Raw genomic sequence first — 13,850 nt, forward strand, 5'->3', positions numbered from 1 at the left:
GGTCGCGGTCTTTCTGGTAACTGGCCCTATACTGAGGCTGTCTAGGGGTCCTGCGCAAGTCACCTCACAAGCATAAACAAGCATAAATTTCTCGCCATTAAGTGATGTTAGCTGTAGGTTTTTTGTAGATATTTCTTATCAAGTTGAGAAATATCCCTCAATATTCCTCTTCTGCCGAGAGTTTTTATTATGAATGGGCATTGCATTTTGTCAAATCCTTTTTTTTGTTCCAAAGACAGAGTTAGAGTCGCCCAGGCTGGAGTGCAGTAGCGAGATCATAGCTCACTGCAGCCTTAAACGCCTGGACTTGGGATCCTCCAGCCTCATAGCTGGGACTACAGGCGCACCACCACACCCAGCTAATTTTTATAAAAAATTTTTGCAGAGATGGAGTCTTACTTTGTTGCCCCAAGTGGTCTAACTCCTGGCTTCAAGCAGTCCTCTCACCTCAGCCTCCCAAAGTGCTGGGATTACAGGTGTGAGCCACTGTACCGACTATCAAATGCTTTTCTGTGTGTAATTTTTCTTCTTTAGCCTGTTAATGTGATAGATTTACATGATTTTCAGATGTTGAGCCAGTCTAGCATACATGGGATAAATTCTACTTGGTCATAGTGTAGAATTCTTTTTATACGTTGTTGGATTCAATTTGCTAATACTTTGTTATTTTCATGAAGCAGATTGGTCTGTATTTTTCTTGAATTGTCTGTGTCTGATTTTGACATTAGAGCGATACTGGCCTAATAGAATGTGTTAGGAAGTATTCCCTCTGCTTCTGTCTTCTAGAAGAGATTGCATAGAATTAATGTAATTTCTTCCTTAACCATTTGATAGAATTCACCAGTGAACCCATGCGAACCTAGTGCTTTTGGTTGTGAAGGTTATTAGTTATTGACTCAATTTCTTTATTAGATATAGGCCTGTTCAGATTGTTTGTACTCGGCCGGGCGCGGTGGCTCAAGCCTGTAATCCCAGCACTTTGGGAGGCCGAGACGGGCGGATCACGAGGTCAGGAGATTGAGACCATCCTGGCTAACATGGTGAAACCCCGTCTCTACTAAAAAAAATACAAAAAACTAGCCGGGCGAGGTGGCGGGCGCCTGTAGTCCCAGCTACTTGGGAGGCTGAGGCAGGAGAATGGCGTGAACCCGGGAGGTGGAGCTTGCAGTGAGCCGAGATCTCGGCCCACTGCACTCCAGTCTGGGCGACAGAGCGAGACTCTGTCTCAAAAAAAAAAAAAAAAACAAAACAGATTGTTTGTACTCATTTTTGAAGGATATTTTTCCTGAATATTTAAGTCTGGATAGACTGTTTTCTGGTTTTTTTCCTTTTCAACATTTTAAAGATCTTGATCCAATGTGTTCTGAACTCCGTTTTGTTGATGTTAGCTGTTACTCGCATATCTTTGTTACCTTGTGTGAAATGTGTTGGTTTTTTCTAGCTGCCTTGAAGATTTTCTTGTTATTTTTTAATATTAGCAGTTTGACTATGATAGGCTTAAATATCTTTTTTGTATTTATTCTCTTGTGGTTTGTTTTTAGCTGATGTCTTCCACCAAATTGGTAAGTTTAGGTTATTATTTCTTCAAATATTTTTTCTGCCTTTGTTCCATTCCTAAGACTCCAGTTACACAGTAGTATAATTGAGTAATTAGTACATGTATTAATGTTATATAAAATAATATATGTGTAATATGAATATATTTACATAGAGATAGATACTGCATACTCAAAACATTTTAATAAAAGGGTATATGATTGTAAAAGCTTGGAGATGATGACTTTAGACAAATCACTAAGATCTCAGGGATCGTTGAGTGCTCTAGATGCACTGGCTTTGGCCCTACATACTTTTAATACAGTAGTCAACAATACTGTAACTGTACACAGTTGTCTTTTCTGTTAAATGATGGCTAAATGAGGACAAGGCTCTAGCTTTACTTTTCTTTATATGAAAGCAAAAAGACAGTGACTCTCAGATTGATATTTAAACATCCGCAAATATTGTCTATAAGAGGCAAACTAAAATAGAAAGTCATTGAAAGTAGAAAGAGAAACAGTTAAGAAAAAAAATACCAGGCAAGTAATATGATACAAAAGAAAATTAAAGTAGCAGTTTTCATATAAAAGACGCAAACAGACATTGTATGCTGGTAAAGAGAACAGTAGGTAAAGAAAAAATATCCATAATGAACGTTTATGCACCTAACTGTAGACTGTATACAGCTTTGGTATATATCAAGTGATAACTAGTAGGACTGCAGGGAGAAATGGAAAAATCAACAATTCTAGTTAAAGACTTTTAACACCTTCCTCACAGGAAGTGATAAAGAAGATTAAAAAGCAGAGTGATCTAAGATTTGAACAATAAAATTAATAAACTTCCTATCAAATATCTAGAGAACTCTGCCCCAAGAGAATGTGTGTTCTTTCAAGTACAGACAGAACAATTACAAATTAATCTGTATAGTACTGGCATAAGGATAGACATAGATGAGTGGAATAGAAAAGAGAATTAGGCCAGGCATGGTGGCCCATACCTGTAATGCCAGCACTTTGGGAGGCCGAGGCAGGCAGGTCACTTGAGGCCAGGAGTTTGAGACCAGCCTGGCCAACATGGCAAAACCTCATCTATACTGAAAACAAAAATTAGCTGGTCATGGTGGCACACATCTGTAGTCCCAGCTACTCAGGAGACTGAAGCAGGAGAATTACTTGAACAGGGGAGGCGGAGGCTGCAGTGAGCTGAGATCACATCACTGCACTCCAACCTGGGTGACAGTGAGACTCCGCTCAAAAAAGAAATTTGGAAGCTCTTCCAACCCAATCCTTTTGGATTTTTGTGGAAACTTCATTACATAACCGTGATTGATTACATCGGCCACTGCCGATCAGTTCACCAGTCCCCCAAAGTGGGGGTGGGGTTGAAAGTTTCAACCCTTTAATCATATGCTTGGTTCCCTTGGCAACCAGCTTCCATCCTAAAGCTGTCTTGAAGCTCCCAGCCTTTTAGAACAAAAGATTTGGCCAGGCACAGTGAGATTACAAATACTTGTAATCTCAGCACTTTGGGAGGTTGAGGAAGGATTGCTTGAGCCCAGGAGTTGGAGACTAATCTGGGAACATGGTAAAACCCCATCTCTACAAAAGATACAGAAATGAGCCCAGCATAGTGGCATGTACTTGTACTCCCAGCTACCAGGGAGGCTGAGGTGGGAGGATTGCTTGAGCCCAAGAGGTTGAGGCTGCAATGAGCCATGAGCGTGCCACTGCCCTCCAGCCTGGCTCAATAAAAAGAACAAAAGACTCTTGTGTCACCCAGGGGATTTCTGTGTCTGAAACTAGGGTTAAAGACTAAATTTTAGCACATCTGCTAACACCCTTATCTACAAGAGTTTTAGGAGCCTGGTGTCAGGAACCAGGGGCAGGAACCGACATAGATTTCTTATTTTACAATCCCCATTTCATTTCATGGAATTGTCTAGATTCTCTTAAGATATGATCTATAAATGTATCTAACTGGTAGTATGAAGAAAGCAAATGAAACAACTCAGGGCACCCCAAGCAACCTTTTGAAACCCTTACTCTTCAGTCAGGATAGCTCATGGGCCATATGTGTTGTGCAAATACCAGAAATAGGAGCCATGTGAGGAGACCTATATCATCCTGTGCAGTGAACCCATAGAATGTTTAATTTCCCTTTTTAGTTAAAATTTAAGTAGAAATGTAAGTTCAAATATTGTCTTCTTACATTTCAGTTGATATTTTTGCCTTTCTAGGAATGCATACATACCACTTTGAAGACCGTTGGTCTCAAATACCTGTTTGGAAGAAGTTATTTGAAATTCCAATATATGAATCTTAAGAATTCATAAATATTTTGAATCTATTCCATATACATCTATGTGTTTTAATGTGTAATGTGATTTCCACAAATCTATGGGAAAACACACCATTACATTAAAATTTACTGTTCTAATAATATGTACACATCCGTTATGGAGAAGCAGTTCCTTAAACTGCTTTCATTGATCAAAAGATCTGACAGATCTTTGGGAATGATACTTCCTTTTTTAAAACACCAAAAAACTTCACTATTTTCATTCTTTTAGGATGGATTCCAATTTGAAATAATTCTGTTGTGAAATATATAGTTATTTTCTGACACTCTGATTTTTTTTTTTCTTTAACTTTACAGAGACTGTGCAGTTGATCCAACTTGTGTTTTGTGCATGGAGTGCTTTTTGGGAAGTATTCACAGAGATCATCGATATAGGGTTAGTAATGTCCACATAATAACCATGCCCAGTATTGTATTTTATAATAAATATCTTTTCTTTCTTTTCAAAATGCAAAGATTTAACACTAAAATGGGGGAGAGGGGTTTAAACAGTGTGTTTATTTAAATACCACTGGACATAGGGTGGCAGTGTAGAAACAAATTATGAATCCACACTTCTTGGAGCATATGATTTTAAAAAGATAATAGAGATATCAGCTCTTCTGCATTGGTTTTCAACTAGTTTGTTTTTGCTATTTTTTAATGTTTATTAAAGAGGTATCTATTACAATGTAGGAGAAGACCCAACTCCAGCACATAAGACCCACCAGTTTATTATTTTTTCACTGCTGTAATGTTGTCAGTACTTCTCAAAAATCAGGTATGTTTGTTTGCTTTTAAGTCAGGGACACAGATAAATACAGATTATTCCAAATCCTGTCCTGGTTCCTCTATTGGAAATTGAAGACAGACCATGGAGATTCAAAGGGTAGGGAACTGCTGTTAGATGGAACTTTTCACCCTAATCGTAAAATAGAACGGTAGAGAAGGAATATTTTAATATTATTCTTAATTCAGGAGCTGTCCTGGGTCAGAACTTTTCCTTCTGTTTGTTTTTATTTACTCTACCCAAGAGTTCATAATAATGAACTAAAACAGCTACAGGGCCGGGCACGGTGGCTCATGCCTATAATCTCAGCACTTTGGGAGGCCAAGGCGGACGGATCATGAGGTCAGGAGATCAACACCATCCTGGCCAACATGGTGAAACCCCATCTCTACAAAAAATACAAAAATTAGCCAGGCATGGTGGCGCATGCCTGTAATCCCAGCTACTCAGGAGGCTGAGGCAGGAGAATCACTTAAACCTGGGAGGCGCAGGTTGCAGTGAGCTGAGATCGTGCCACTGCACTCCAGCCTAGGCAACAGAGCGAGACTCCATCCAAAAAAATATAAATAAATAAATAACCAGCTACAAAATTGGGCTATTTACATTCTTGTCTGTTCATCAGTCTCATAAATCAGTAAAAGAGGCCCAGTTTCCTTTAAGCTGTTCTGCCTATGTTTGGTAACTGGAACAAGCACGTGTCATTTTCCAAATGACTCCTACCCACGTTTCTTGGCATGTATCTTTGCATTCCCTGGGAATAGTTGTCATTTATGGGGTTACATTAATTATATTGTGATGTATTAACACAAATACTTACTTTGGGCAGAATATAAGAGGGCTTATTCTAAAATTTGCTGTATCTAATACCTGTTAGTAAGCTCTTCCTCATACTATCTTAAGAAAAGCAGAATTTCTAGTCCACCAATTATTAATTCTGGTTCTGTGATGCCAGATTTCTCAAATCATTGCCCTGTCTTAAGGAAGTGTGAATAATTCCTGAACCTTGCAGGTGATAAAGAGTTTTTATTATTAGGCAGTCTACTTTTGTATTTCCTGAGCCCCTATTACCTGTCCTTTCAAAGAGTGGCTATTTAGGGAGTATTAGAGAAGAAAAATTAACTATTTCTATAGTCTTTGTTGGTTAATTTCTCCAAAGCAAATGCAGCACTCTTAGACTCTAGGAGACAACAGCTATAGGAATCTGTATAACCCCCGAGTCTATTGTGTTTATAGCATCACAACCTGTAGCGTAGATACCAGCATTATACCAATTTAACCAAAACCCAGCAGGAAAACCCTTGTGATCCTCATGATTTTCCTAATTAAGGAAGTCATATAGGCAAACATATCCTCTTTTAAATATCTGTAGCTAACATTACAAAGTAGCTTATTTTATTTTGAAATCACTTCGATTAGTTTATAAGCTTATTTAAAATAAACTTTAAAACATTGAGAGGTTTGGCATTTTATCTAATTTTATGCCTCCAAAGAAATTAAACACTTAAGCAATGGTATTTCCTTAGCACTTGATATTCTTATTTATTATCTGATAGCCCTCAGTAAATATTTATTGACAAGATACTTTACAATTTTTTTCCAAGATGACAACATCAGGAGGTGGAGGTTTCTGTGACTGTGGTGATACTGAAGCTTGGAAAGAGGGTCCTTACTGTCAAAAACATGAACTTAACACCTCTGAAATTGAGGAAGAAGAGGTAAAAGCATTTTCACAAAGTTGTTTTTAACCCTAGTTTGAAATATTTTTAGAAATAGTCATTAGATGATGTGAGAAATGGATAAGCAAATAGTACTTCCACTATTGACAGTGACTAGTTTACTTTGAAAGTTCTTTGCATTTTGTGGATGCTCTATGGTTGCTAATAGTACACAGTTGAAATTCTGGAAATTTCGTTTAATTCTGATTTTTTATTTGGTTGGGGTTTTGTTTTAAGCATACTTGAAGTTTATTTGAGTACTAATTTATGATTGAGAGGATCGTTTTTCCCATGTGTAGACCAGTTAACTAAGTTGAGTTTTGTATATCTTTATTATTACGAAGACTTTTGGAGCCAGATAGCTTTCTTTTCTGTTACCGCACATGACAGCCAATCCCAATCATCATCTCCTGGTTTCCATTATCATTGGTTATGTGATGGGACCATGTGTGGTGGTGATGGCTCAGTACAAATAATTCCCACTGCTCACTATGTTTTTCAAATTGTTGATCCTGCATTATTTTTCTTAAATGGATTTCTAATGGAATAGTAGACTCCCACAAAATAAATGCTTAAATCCCTGTGCTTTTTTTAAACTTCAACACCTTTCCATATATTTCTAATAACTCACTTAACTATAATTATACAATGATAAAATCTTTCAATGGTATGCTACAATAGATTATGTTTTACTATTTTTAATTGACAATAATTGTATATATTTATGGGATACAGTGTGTTATTTATGGGGCACAGTGTGATATTTTGATACATATATACAATGTGTAATGATCAAATCAGGGTAATTAGCATATCCATCACCTCAAACATTTAACATTATGTGGTATTGGAAACTTTCACCATCCGCTCTTCTAGCTATTTGAAAATATACAGTAAATTGTTAATTATAGTCATGCTATAGTGCTATAAAACATTAGAACTCATTCTTCCTGTATAGCTTTGTTCTTGTATCCATTAACCAACCTGTGGCAGTCCCTCTTCTGCTACATTTTATGACAATTTGTTGTGTAGTTCGAGATCCTTCTTTCAGATTTTATTATTTCTAAATGGCAGGGGAATAGGTACACCCAAGTACTTCTACCTTGTTAGTAGGCCTGATACAGATTTGGGGCAAGTGGACGTTAATAGTCCTTCCTCGGCCAGGCAGAGTGGCTCACACCTATAATTCCAACACTTTGGGAAGCCAAAGCGGGTGGATCACTTTAACCCAGGAGTTTGAGACCAGCCTGGGCAAATGGCAAAACCCCATCCCTACAAAAAATACAAAAATTAGTTGGGTGTGGTGGCACACGCCTGTGGTCCCGGCCACTTGGGTTGGGGGTGCTGAAGTGAGATCCGCTTGAGCCATGGGAGGCAGAGGTTGCAGTAAGCCAAGATCATGACCCTGTCTTTAAAAAAAAAAAAAAAAAAGTTTTTCCTGGTACCCATACCCTACAGGTCAAATATATTTTATCAGAATGACCAAAGTTTTTGATGTACAAATCAAAATGTTTACAAAATGATTCAGTGCTATGGAAAACATGTTTTGTTTGTGTTTCATTTGCTTTGTGAAAGTGTTCTGTAATTTGCTATAGTAAGATGCCAAGTGGTCAAGGTTCCAGATTTTTCTGCTTCTATTGGAGAAGCTCCATTTTTATATAGTTGATTGGAGTTCTGTATGTAGAAATACAGGACAAATAAAGATATATTTGAAAAAAAAGAATTATGCTTTAGAAAAAGGTTAAAAACCACTGGCATAAAACTTTAGGACTGTGGGAGAAAGTGTATAGATGTATATCCAAGCCATATATCCAATAAGGATCTAGTATCCAGAGTTTATATCTTACAATTCAGCAGTAAAAAGATAACCCAATTTAAAAATGGGCAAAAGACTTGAATAGACATTTTTACAGAGAAGATATTTGAATAATCAACAAACACATGAAAAGATGCTAAACATCATTAGTCATTAGGGAAATGCAAAATCAAAACCACAGTGCGATACTGCTTCACCCTCAGTAGGATGACTATTAAACGTAATAACAAGTGTTGACAAGGATATAGAGAAATTAGAACCCTTGTGTATTGCTAGTGGAAATAGAAAATGATTCAGTGCTGTGGAAAACAGTTTGGCTGTTCCTCAAAATATTTAACATTACCATATGATTCTGAGTTTCACACCTAGATATATACCCAAAAGAACTGAAAATCGCAGTTGAGCAAGTATATGCACACACATGTTGTAGCAGTGTTGTTCACAATGGTCAGAAGGTAGAAACAGCCCAAATATCCATCAGTGGATGAATGGATAAACAAATTATGATAATATACATACAGTGGAATATTTTTCGTCCATGAAAAGGAATGAAGTACTGATACATGCTACAACATGCATGAACCTCTAAAACATATTAAGTGAAAGACGCTAGACTCAAAAGGTCACATATTGTATGATTCCTTTTATATGAAATATTCAGAATAGATAAATCTGTAGAGAGAAAAAACAGATTGGTAGTTGCCAGGGGCTAGGGAAGAGGAAAATGGAGAGAAATGGCTTAGTAGGTAAGGGGTTTCACTTTGGAGTGATGGAAATGTTTTGGAACTAGATTGTAGTAGTTGCACATTATAATAAGTGTACCAAGTACTACTGAGTTGTTCACTTTAAAATGGTTAATGTTCTATAAATATCATTTATTTGGAAAAAATTTATTTATTTGGAAAAAATAGGACTTCTGTTACCTTTTTTATCCTTGTGTTAGAGTAGACTTAAAATAATTTTCCAAGAAAAAGTTTTGAATCTGCCTACATTTGCTCTGTTGGCTTTATCTTCATACATTGTCCAACAGACTAAGCTCCGGTTAATTTCCTGAATTTTAAGAAGATGCCAACAAGCTCCCCTGCCTACCCAAAAGTCATACAATCCTGCCTGGAGAATGTGTACTCCTGGAACTAGACAAAGAATAAAGCCTCCAAACTCTACCATTTAATTTATATTTAAGAGTTTATTTAAGGCCAGGTGCAGTGGCTCATGCTGTAATTCCAGCCCTATGAGAGGCCGAGGTGGGTGGGATCACTTGAGCTCAGGAGTTCAAGACCAGCCTGGGCAACATGGCAAATCCCCATCTATACAAAAATTACAAAAATTAGCCAAGTATGGTGGCGTGTGCCTGTAATCCCAGCTACTCAGGAGGCTGAGGTGGGAGGATCACCAGAGCCAGGGGAGGTTGAGGATGCAGTGAGCCATGATCACACCACTGCACTCCAGCCTGGGCGACAGAGTGAGACTCTGTCTCAAAAAAAAAAAAAAAGGGTTAACAGAAATGAAGTCAGCCGGGCGTGGTGGCTCACACCTGTAATCCCAGCACTTTGGGAGGGCGAGGCAGGCAGATCACCTGAGGTCAGGAGTTCGAGACCAGCCTGACCAACATGGAGAAACCCTGTCTTCACTAAAAATACAAAATTAGCTGGGCGTGGTGGTGCATGCCTGTAATCCCAGCTATTCGGGAGGCTGAGGCAAGAGAATCGCTTGAACCTGAGAGGCGGAAGTTGTGGTGAGCCAAGATTGTGCCATTGCACTCCAGCCTGTACAACAAGAGCGAAACTCCATCTCAAAAAAAAGAAAGAGAAATGAAGTCTTCAAGGGTAAGACTATAAGATATTAAGATAGCATTGTGTTTAGCATACCTGTTCCCAGTAACTATTGAACAAAATTTTTTTGTCGTATATTTAGCCTACATCTTCAGAAAAAGCTGGGGGAAACCTGCTGATATACAAGTACTGTGTAAGAGTTCTACAGGTCTTCTCATCTCTTTGCATTTGGGGGTGAGATATTTCTTCATTGGATAGGACAGGGTTCAGCAAGCTCTGACTCCTACAGGTCAAATCTTGTCCGCAACCTGTTCTTGTATCTGTTTTTAAATAGTTGAAGAAAATCAACAGAATTGTATTTTGTGACATGAGAAAATTAGATGAAATCCAAATTTAAGTGTCCATAAATAAATGTTATTGAAGCACAGTCATGCTTAAATTTTAATGTAGTATTTGTAGCTGTTTTCCCATTACAAACAAAATTGAGTAGTTGCAGCAGAGACCCTATAGCCTGCTAAGACGAAAATACTATCTCCTTCACAGAAAAAGTTTGTTGACCCTGGTGTAGGCTATTGAAAGCATTGTGTTTCGCCTACTCAGTTCCCACTCCCTAAATGTCACTAGCATGTTCCACTACAGTGACAACAAAAAATGCCCAGCTAGGTTTTCAAGTGGCCCCTTGGGTGTGGGAGTGAGTGGGGAGGTTGGTGAGTTGTACCTCTCCCAGTTGAGAATCAACACATAATATGTGGTATCTCCTTTGTTAGTCTGTATAGGAGTCCATAAGGAATTTCTCTTAGGTCTCTGTATTAAGAAATGTTATGTTTCTCCTGGTGTGAATCTCATAACTGATTGTGTTTCCTTTTGTTGAGACTTCTGGAAAAAGAGCCAAATGGTTGGAAACAGCCTGCCTGTAGAAGTTGTGTGGAAATTTATATGATCTCTACTTATATATAGATGTTACCTTGACTACAGTTTATTTTCCTATCTTTATTTTCCTTTATCTGCTTTTTACATCTTTTTTTATATACCACTCTATTAGGTGCGTTCTTTAAAAAAATTATTTTATTTTTAGAGACATGGTTTTTATTACTGTGTTGCCCAGGCTGGTCTTCAACTCCTGAACTCAAGCAATCATCCTGTCTCAGCCTCCTAAGTAGCTGGGATGTAGATGTATTCTTAAATTGCTGTAAATACTATTTGGAATGAGATTTAGTTAAATAAGAAATATTAACTGAACAACAACCTTAGTGAAGATTTTTGTAATCTGAAATTTCACTCACAAATGCTGCTTCCATCTATCTGAATTCAGATCAGTAATTAATAACTATATGTTAATGGTGACTACTTGGTTTATCTCATTTAATTCCCAAAACAGCCTCATAAGATAGATAATGCTGTTACCAATATTTTATAAATAATTACTTTTAGGCTGAGGTGGAGGGTCAGTTTGAGCCCAGGAGTTTGAGGCTGCAATGAGATATAAGCCTGGATGAGAGAGACCCTGTCTCTTAAAAAAAAAAAAAAAAGAAAGAAAGAAAGAAAGAAACTTGAGTTTAGAAAGATAAAACTTGACCAACGTGTCCCACATAGCATCATGGGACTGGGATTTAAAGCCATGTAGTATAGACTCCAGTAATGATATTCTTTTTTGAGACTTGAGTCTCTACTCTGTAGCCCAGGCTAGAGGCAGGTGGCCGGATCTCAGCTCACTGTAGCTCACCCCGGGTTCACGCATTCTCCTCGCCTCAGCCTCCCGGTGCAGCTGGGACTACAGGCTCGCCATCCCCGCCCTGCTATTTTTTGTATTTCTTAGTAGAGATGGGGTTTCACCATGTTAGCCAGGATGGTCTCGACTCCTGACCTCGGGTGGATCCGGCCCCATCTCTCGGCCTCCCAAAGTGCTGATTACAGGCTTGAGCCACTACAGTCAGACTCCAGTAATGATATTCTTAACACAGTACCTTATACTGGTTTTAAAAAGCATTTTTGGCGGAATTATTGCGTGGTTTGGGATTTGGTTTTGTTTTTTTTTGTTTTGTTTTGTTATGTTGTTTTGTTATGTTTTTGTTTTGTTTTTTTGAGATGAGGTCTTGCTCGGTTTCCCAGGCTGAAGTACAGTGGTGCAATCACAGCTCACTGCAGCCTTGACCATATGAACTCAAGCGATTTCTCCCACTTCAGCCTCCCTAGTAGCTGCGACCACAGACACATACCACCATACCCTGCTAGGCTGATCTCGAACTCCTGGGGTCAAGTAATTCTGCCTCAGCCTCCAGAAGTGCTTGGATTACAGGTGTGAGCCACCATGCCCAGCCAGAATTGTTTTTTTAAATGAAAATCTGATTTTAAAAAGTAATAAAGCACATTAAAGTGGTATTAATAATAGATTTATTTTTTGTAAATTGAAATGTGTGTTGTTAGAAAGTCAGTTTATGAGATAAGTGAGGTGGTTTTAATGACTGCAGCCTCTAGTTTATTTCTGTATTTTTAGTTGGACAGTATGGAGAAAATCCTCATTCATACCTACTTTGCATCTGATAACAGTTAAAATCTTTATTGTAATACATGCTTACATTTTACAAATTCAAATATTATAGGAATATACTGCATAAAAGATAAAGTTCTCCATAATTCCTACTGCCATCTAAAATAACCACTAACCTTTTTAACAACATGCCTTACATTCTTCCAGCTTGAAAGAATAGTAAGTTAAAGTAGACTCACCAACAGATGAACATTCTGTAGCATAAATATAATCAGAGAGCTAAAATTATTAGTAATAATAGATAATACAATAGGATGTCATTTATTGTTCCAACTGATTTATGCTATGAAAAGGGCAATTTGAGCAGGAATGTCTCAGTCTTTCCTGACATTTAATTTACCATCATAACATTAATAGACTTGTACAGGTGTAGCATCTCTTCACTGCAGAAATAATTCTTTATGATGAGTGATACATTTCTTAGAAGTAAAATGTGTGTATACGGAGATATCAGAAGAATCTGTCTAGGCCTGCCTCAAACTGGGTTAATGTAGCAAAAAAAAAATTATCAGTTGGTGTTCCAATATGGAATGTAACACATTTTAGAGTGTATTTTTTCTGTTGCCCAGGGTTGGAGAAGTTGCAGTGTCAAGTTGCAGTGTCAAGATCACTTTAGCCTCTACCAGTCAGGCTCAAGCAGTCGTCCCACCTCAGCTTCCCAATCATGCACCACTACTCTCTGCTAATTTTTTAATTTTTTTGTAGAGATGAGGTATCACTGTATTGCCCAGGCTGGTCTCAAACTCTTGGGCTCCAGGAGTCCTCCCACCTCAGCCTCGCAAAGTGCTGGGATTGTAGGCATGAGCCAGCATGTTCAGCCTAGACTATATTTTGGAACTGACATTTTTATTCAAATAGGAAGCATCTCTACCAGACCCTGGGATTTTTGTAAAATAGAGTTTGGAAACTATTGGTTAGGATTCTCAAGCATTGGTGGTTGTGTCTGTTCCAAGACCATTAAAGTTTTAAAAACCCTATTTATCGAACTCTTCAATCCTTAAATGTTCTTGTCTTATGGGATATAACCATAAGAAATGGAATGACTGTTTGGTGAGATAGTAGCACCAGGAAAGCTGAATTTTGATTCCACTTTCTATTTTGGTGTCGTATGAGGTTCATATTATTATTAATACCTACTCTTGTCTGAAACCGCAGAAGGGACCAGCTCTGATTCTTTTTTTTTTTTTTTTTGAGATGGAGTCTCGCTCTGTCACCCAGGCTGGAGTGCAGTGGCCGGATCTCAGCTCACTGCAAGCTCCGCCTCCCGGGTTCACGCCATTCTCCTGCCTCAGCCTCCCGAGTAGCTGGGACTATAGGCGCCCGCCACCTC

The 13,850-nt window shown here is 38.2% G+C and overlaps 1 protein-coding gene across 22 annotated transcripts in view; it reads left to right on the forward strand.

Annotated features, from left to right (window-relative positions):
• Positions 1–13,850, forward strand: part of UBR2 (ubiquitin protein ligase E3 component n-recognin 2) — a 128,222-nt gene that overhangs the window by 21,299 nt on the left and 93,073 nt on the right. For 19 of the 22 annotated variants that reach the window (XR_002521554.2, XR_646009.4, XR_002521553.2 and 16 more), the window contains exons 3-4: positions 4,198–4,276; positions 6,271–6,384. The exons of 1 other annotated variant lie outside the window; for it this stretch is intronic. Coding sequence is in view for 17 of the 21 variants with exons in the window: in XM_021937291.2 (XP_021792983.1) it covers positions 4,198–4,276; positions 6,271–6,384 (193 nt within the window). In the remaining 4 variants the exon portion in view is untranslated. Of the gene's footprint in view, positions 1–1,300; positions 1,563–4,197; positions 4,277–6,270; positions 6,385–10,120; positions 10,207–13,850 lie in introns of those variants that run through there. 2 more of the 22 variants (XM_009205178.4, XM_021937284.2) reach the window with 2 other exon arrangements.

This window comes from Papio anubis, chromosome 6 (assembly GCF_008728515.1).
Source record: "Papio anubis isolate 15944 chromosome 6, Panubis1.0, whole genome shotgun sequence".
Classification (NCBI taxonomy): domain Eukaryota; kingdom Metazoa; phylum Chordata; class Mammalia; order Primates; family Cercopithecidae; genus Papio; species Papio anubis.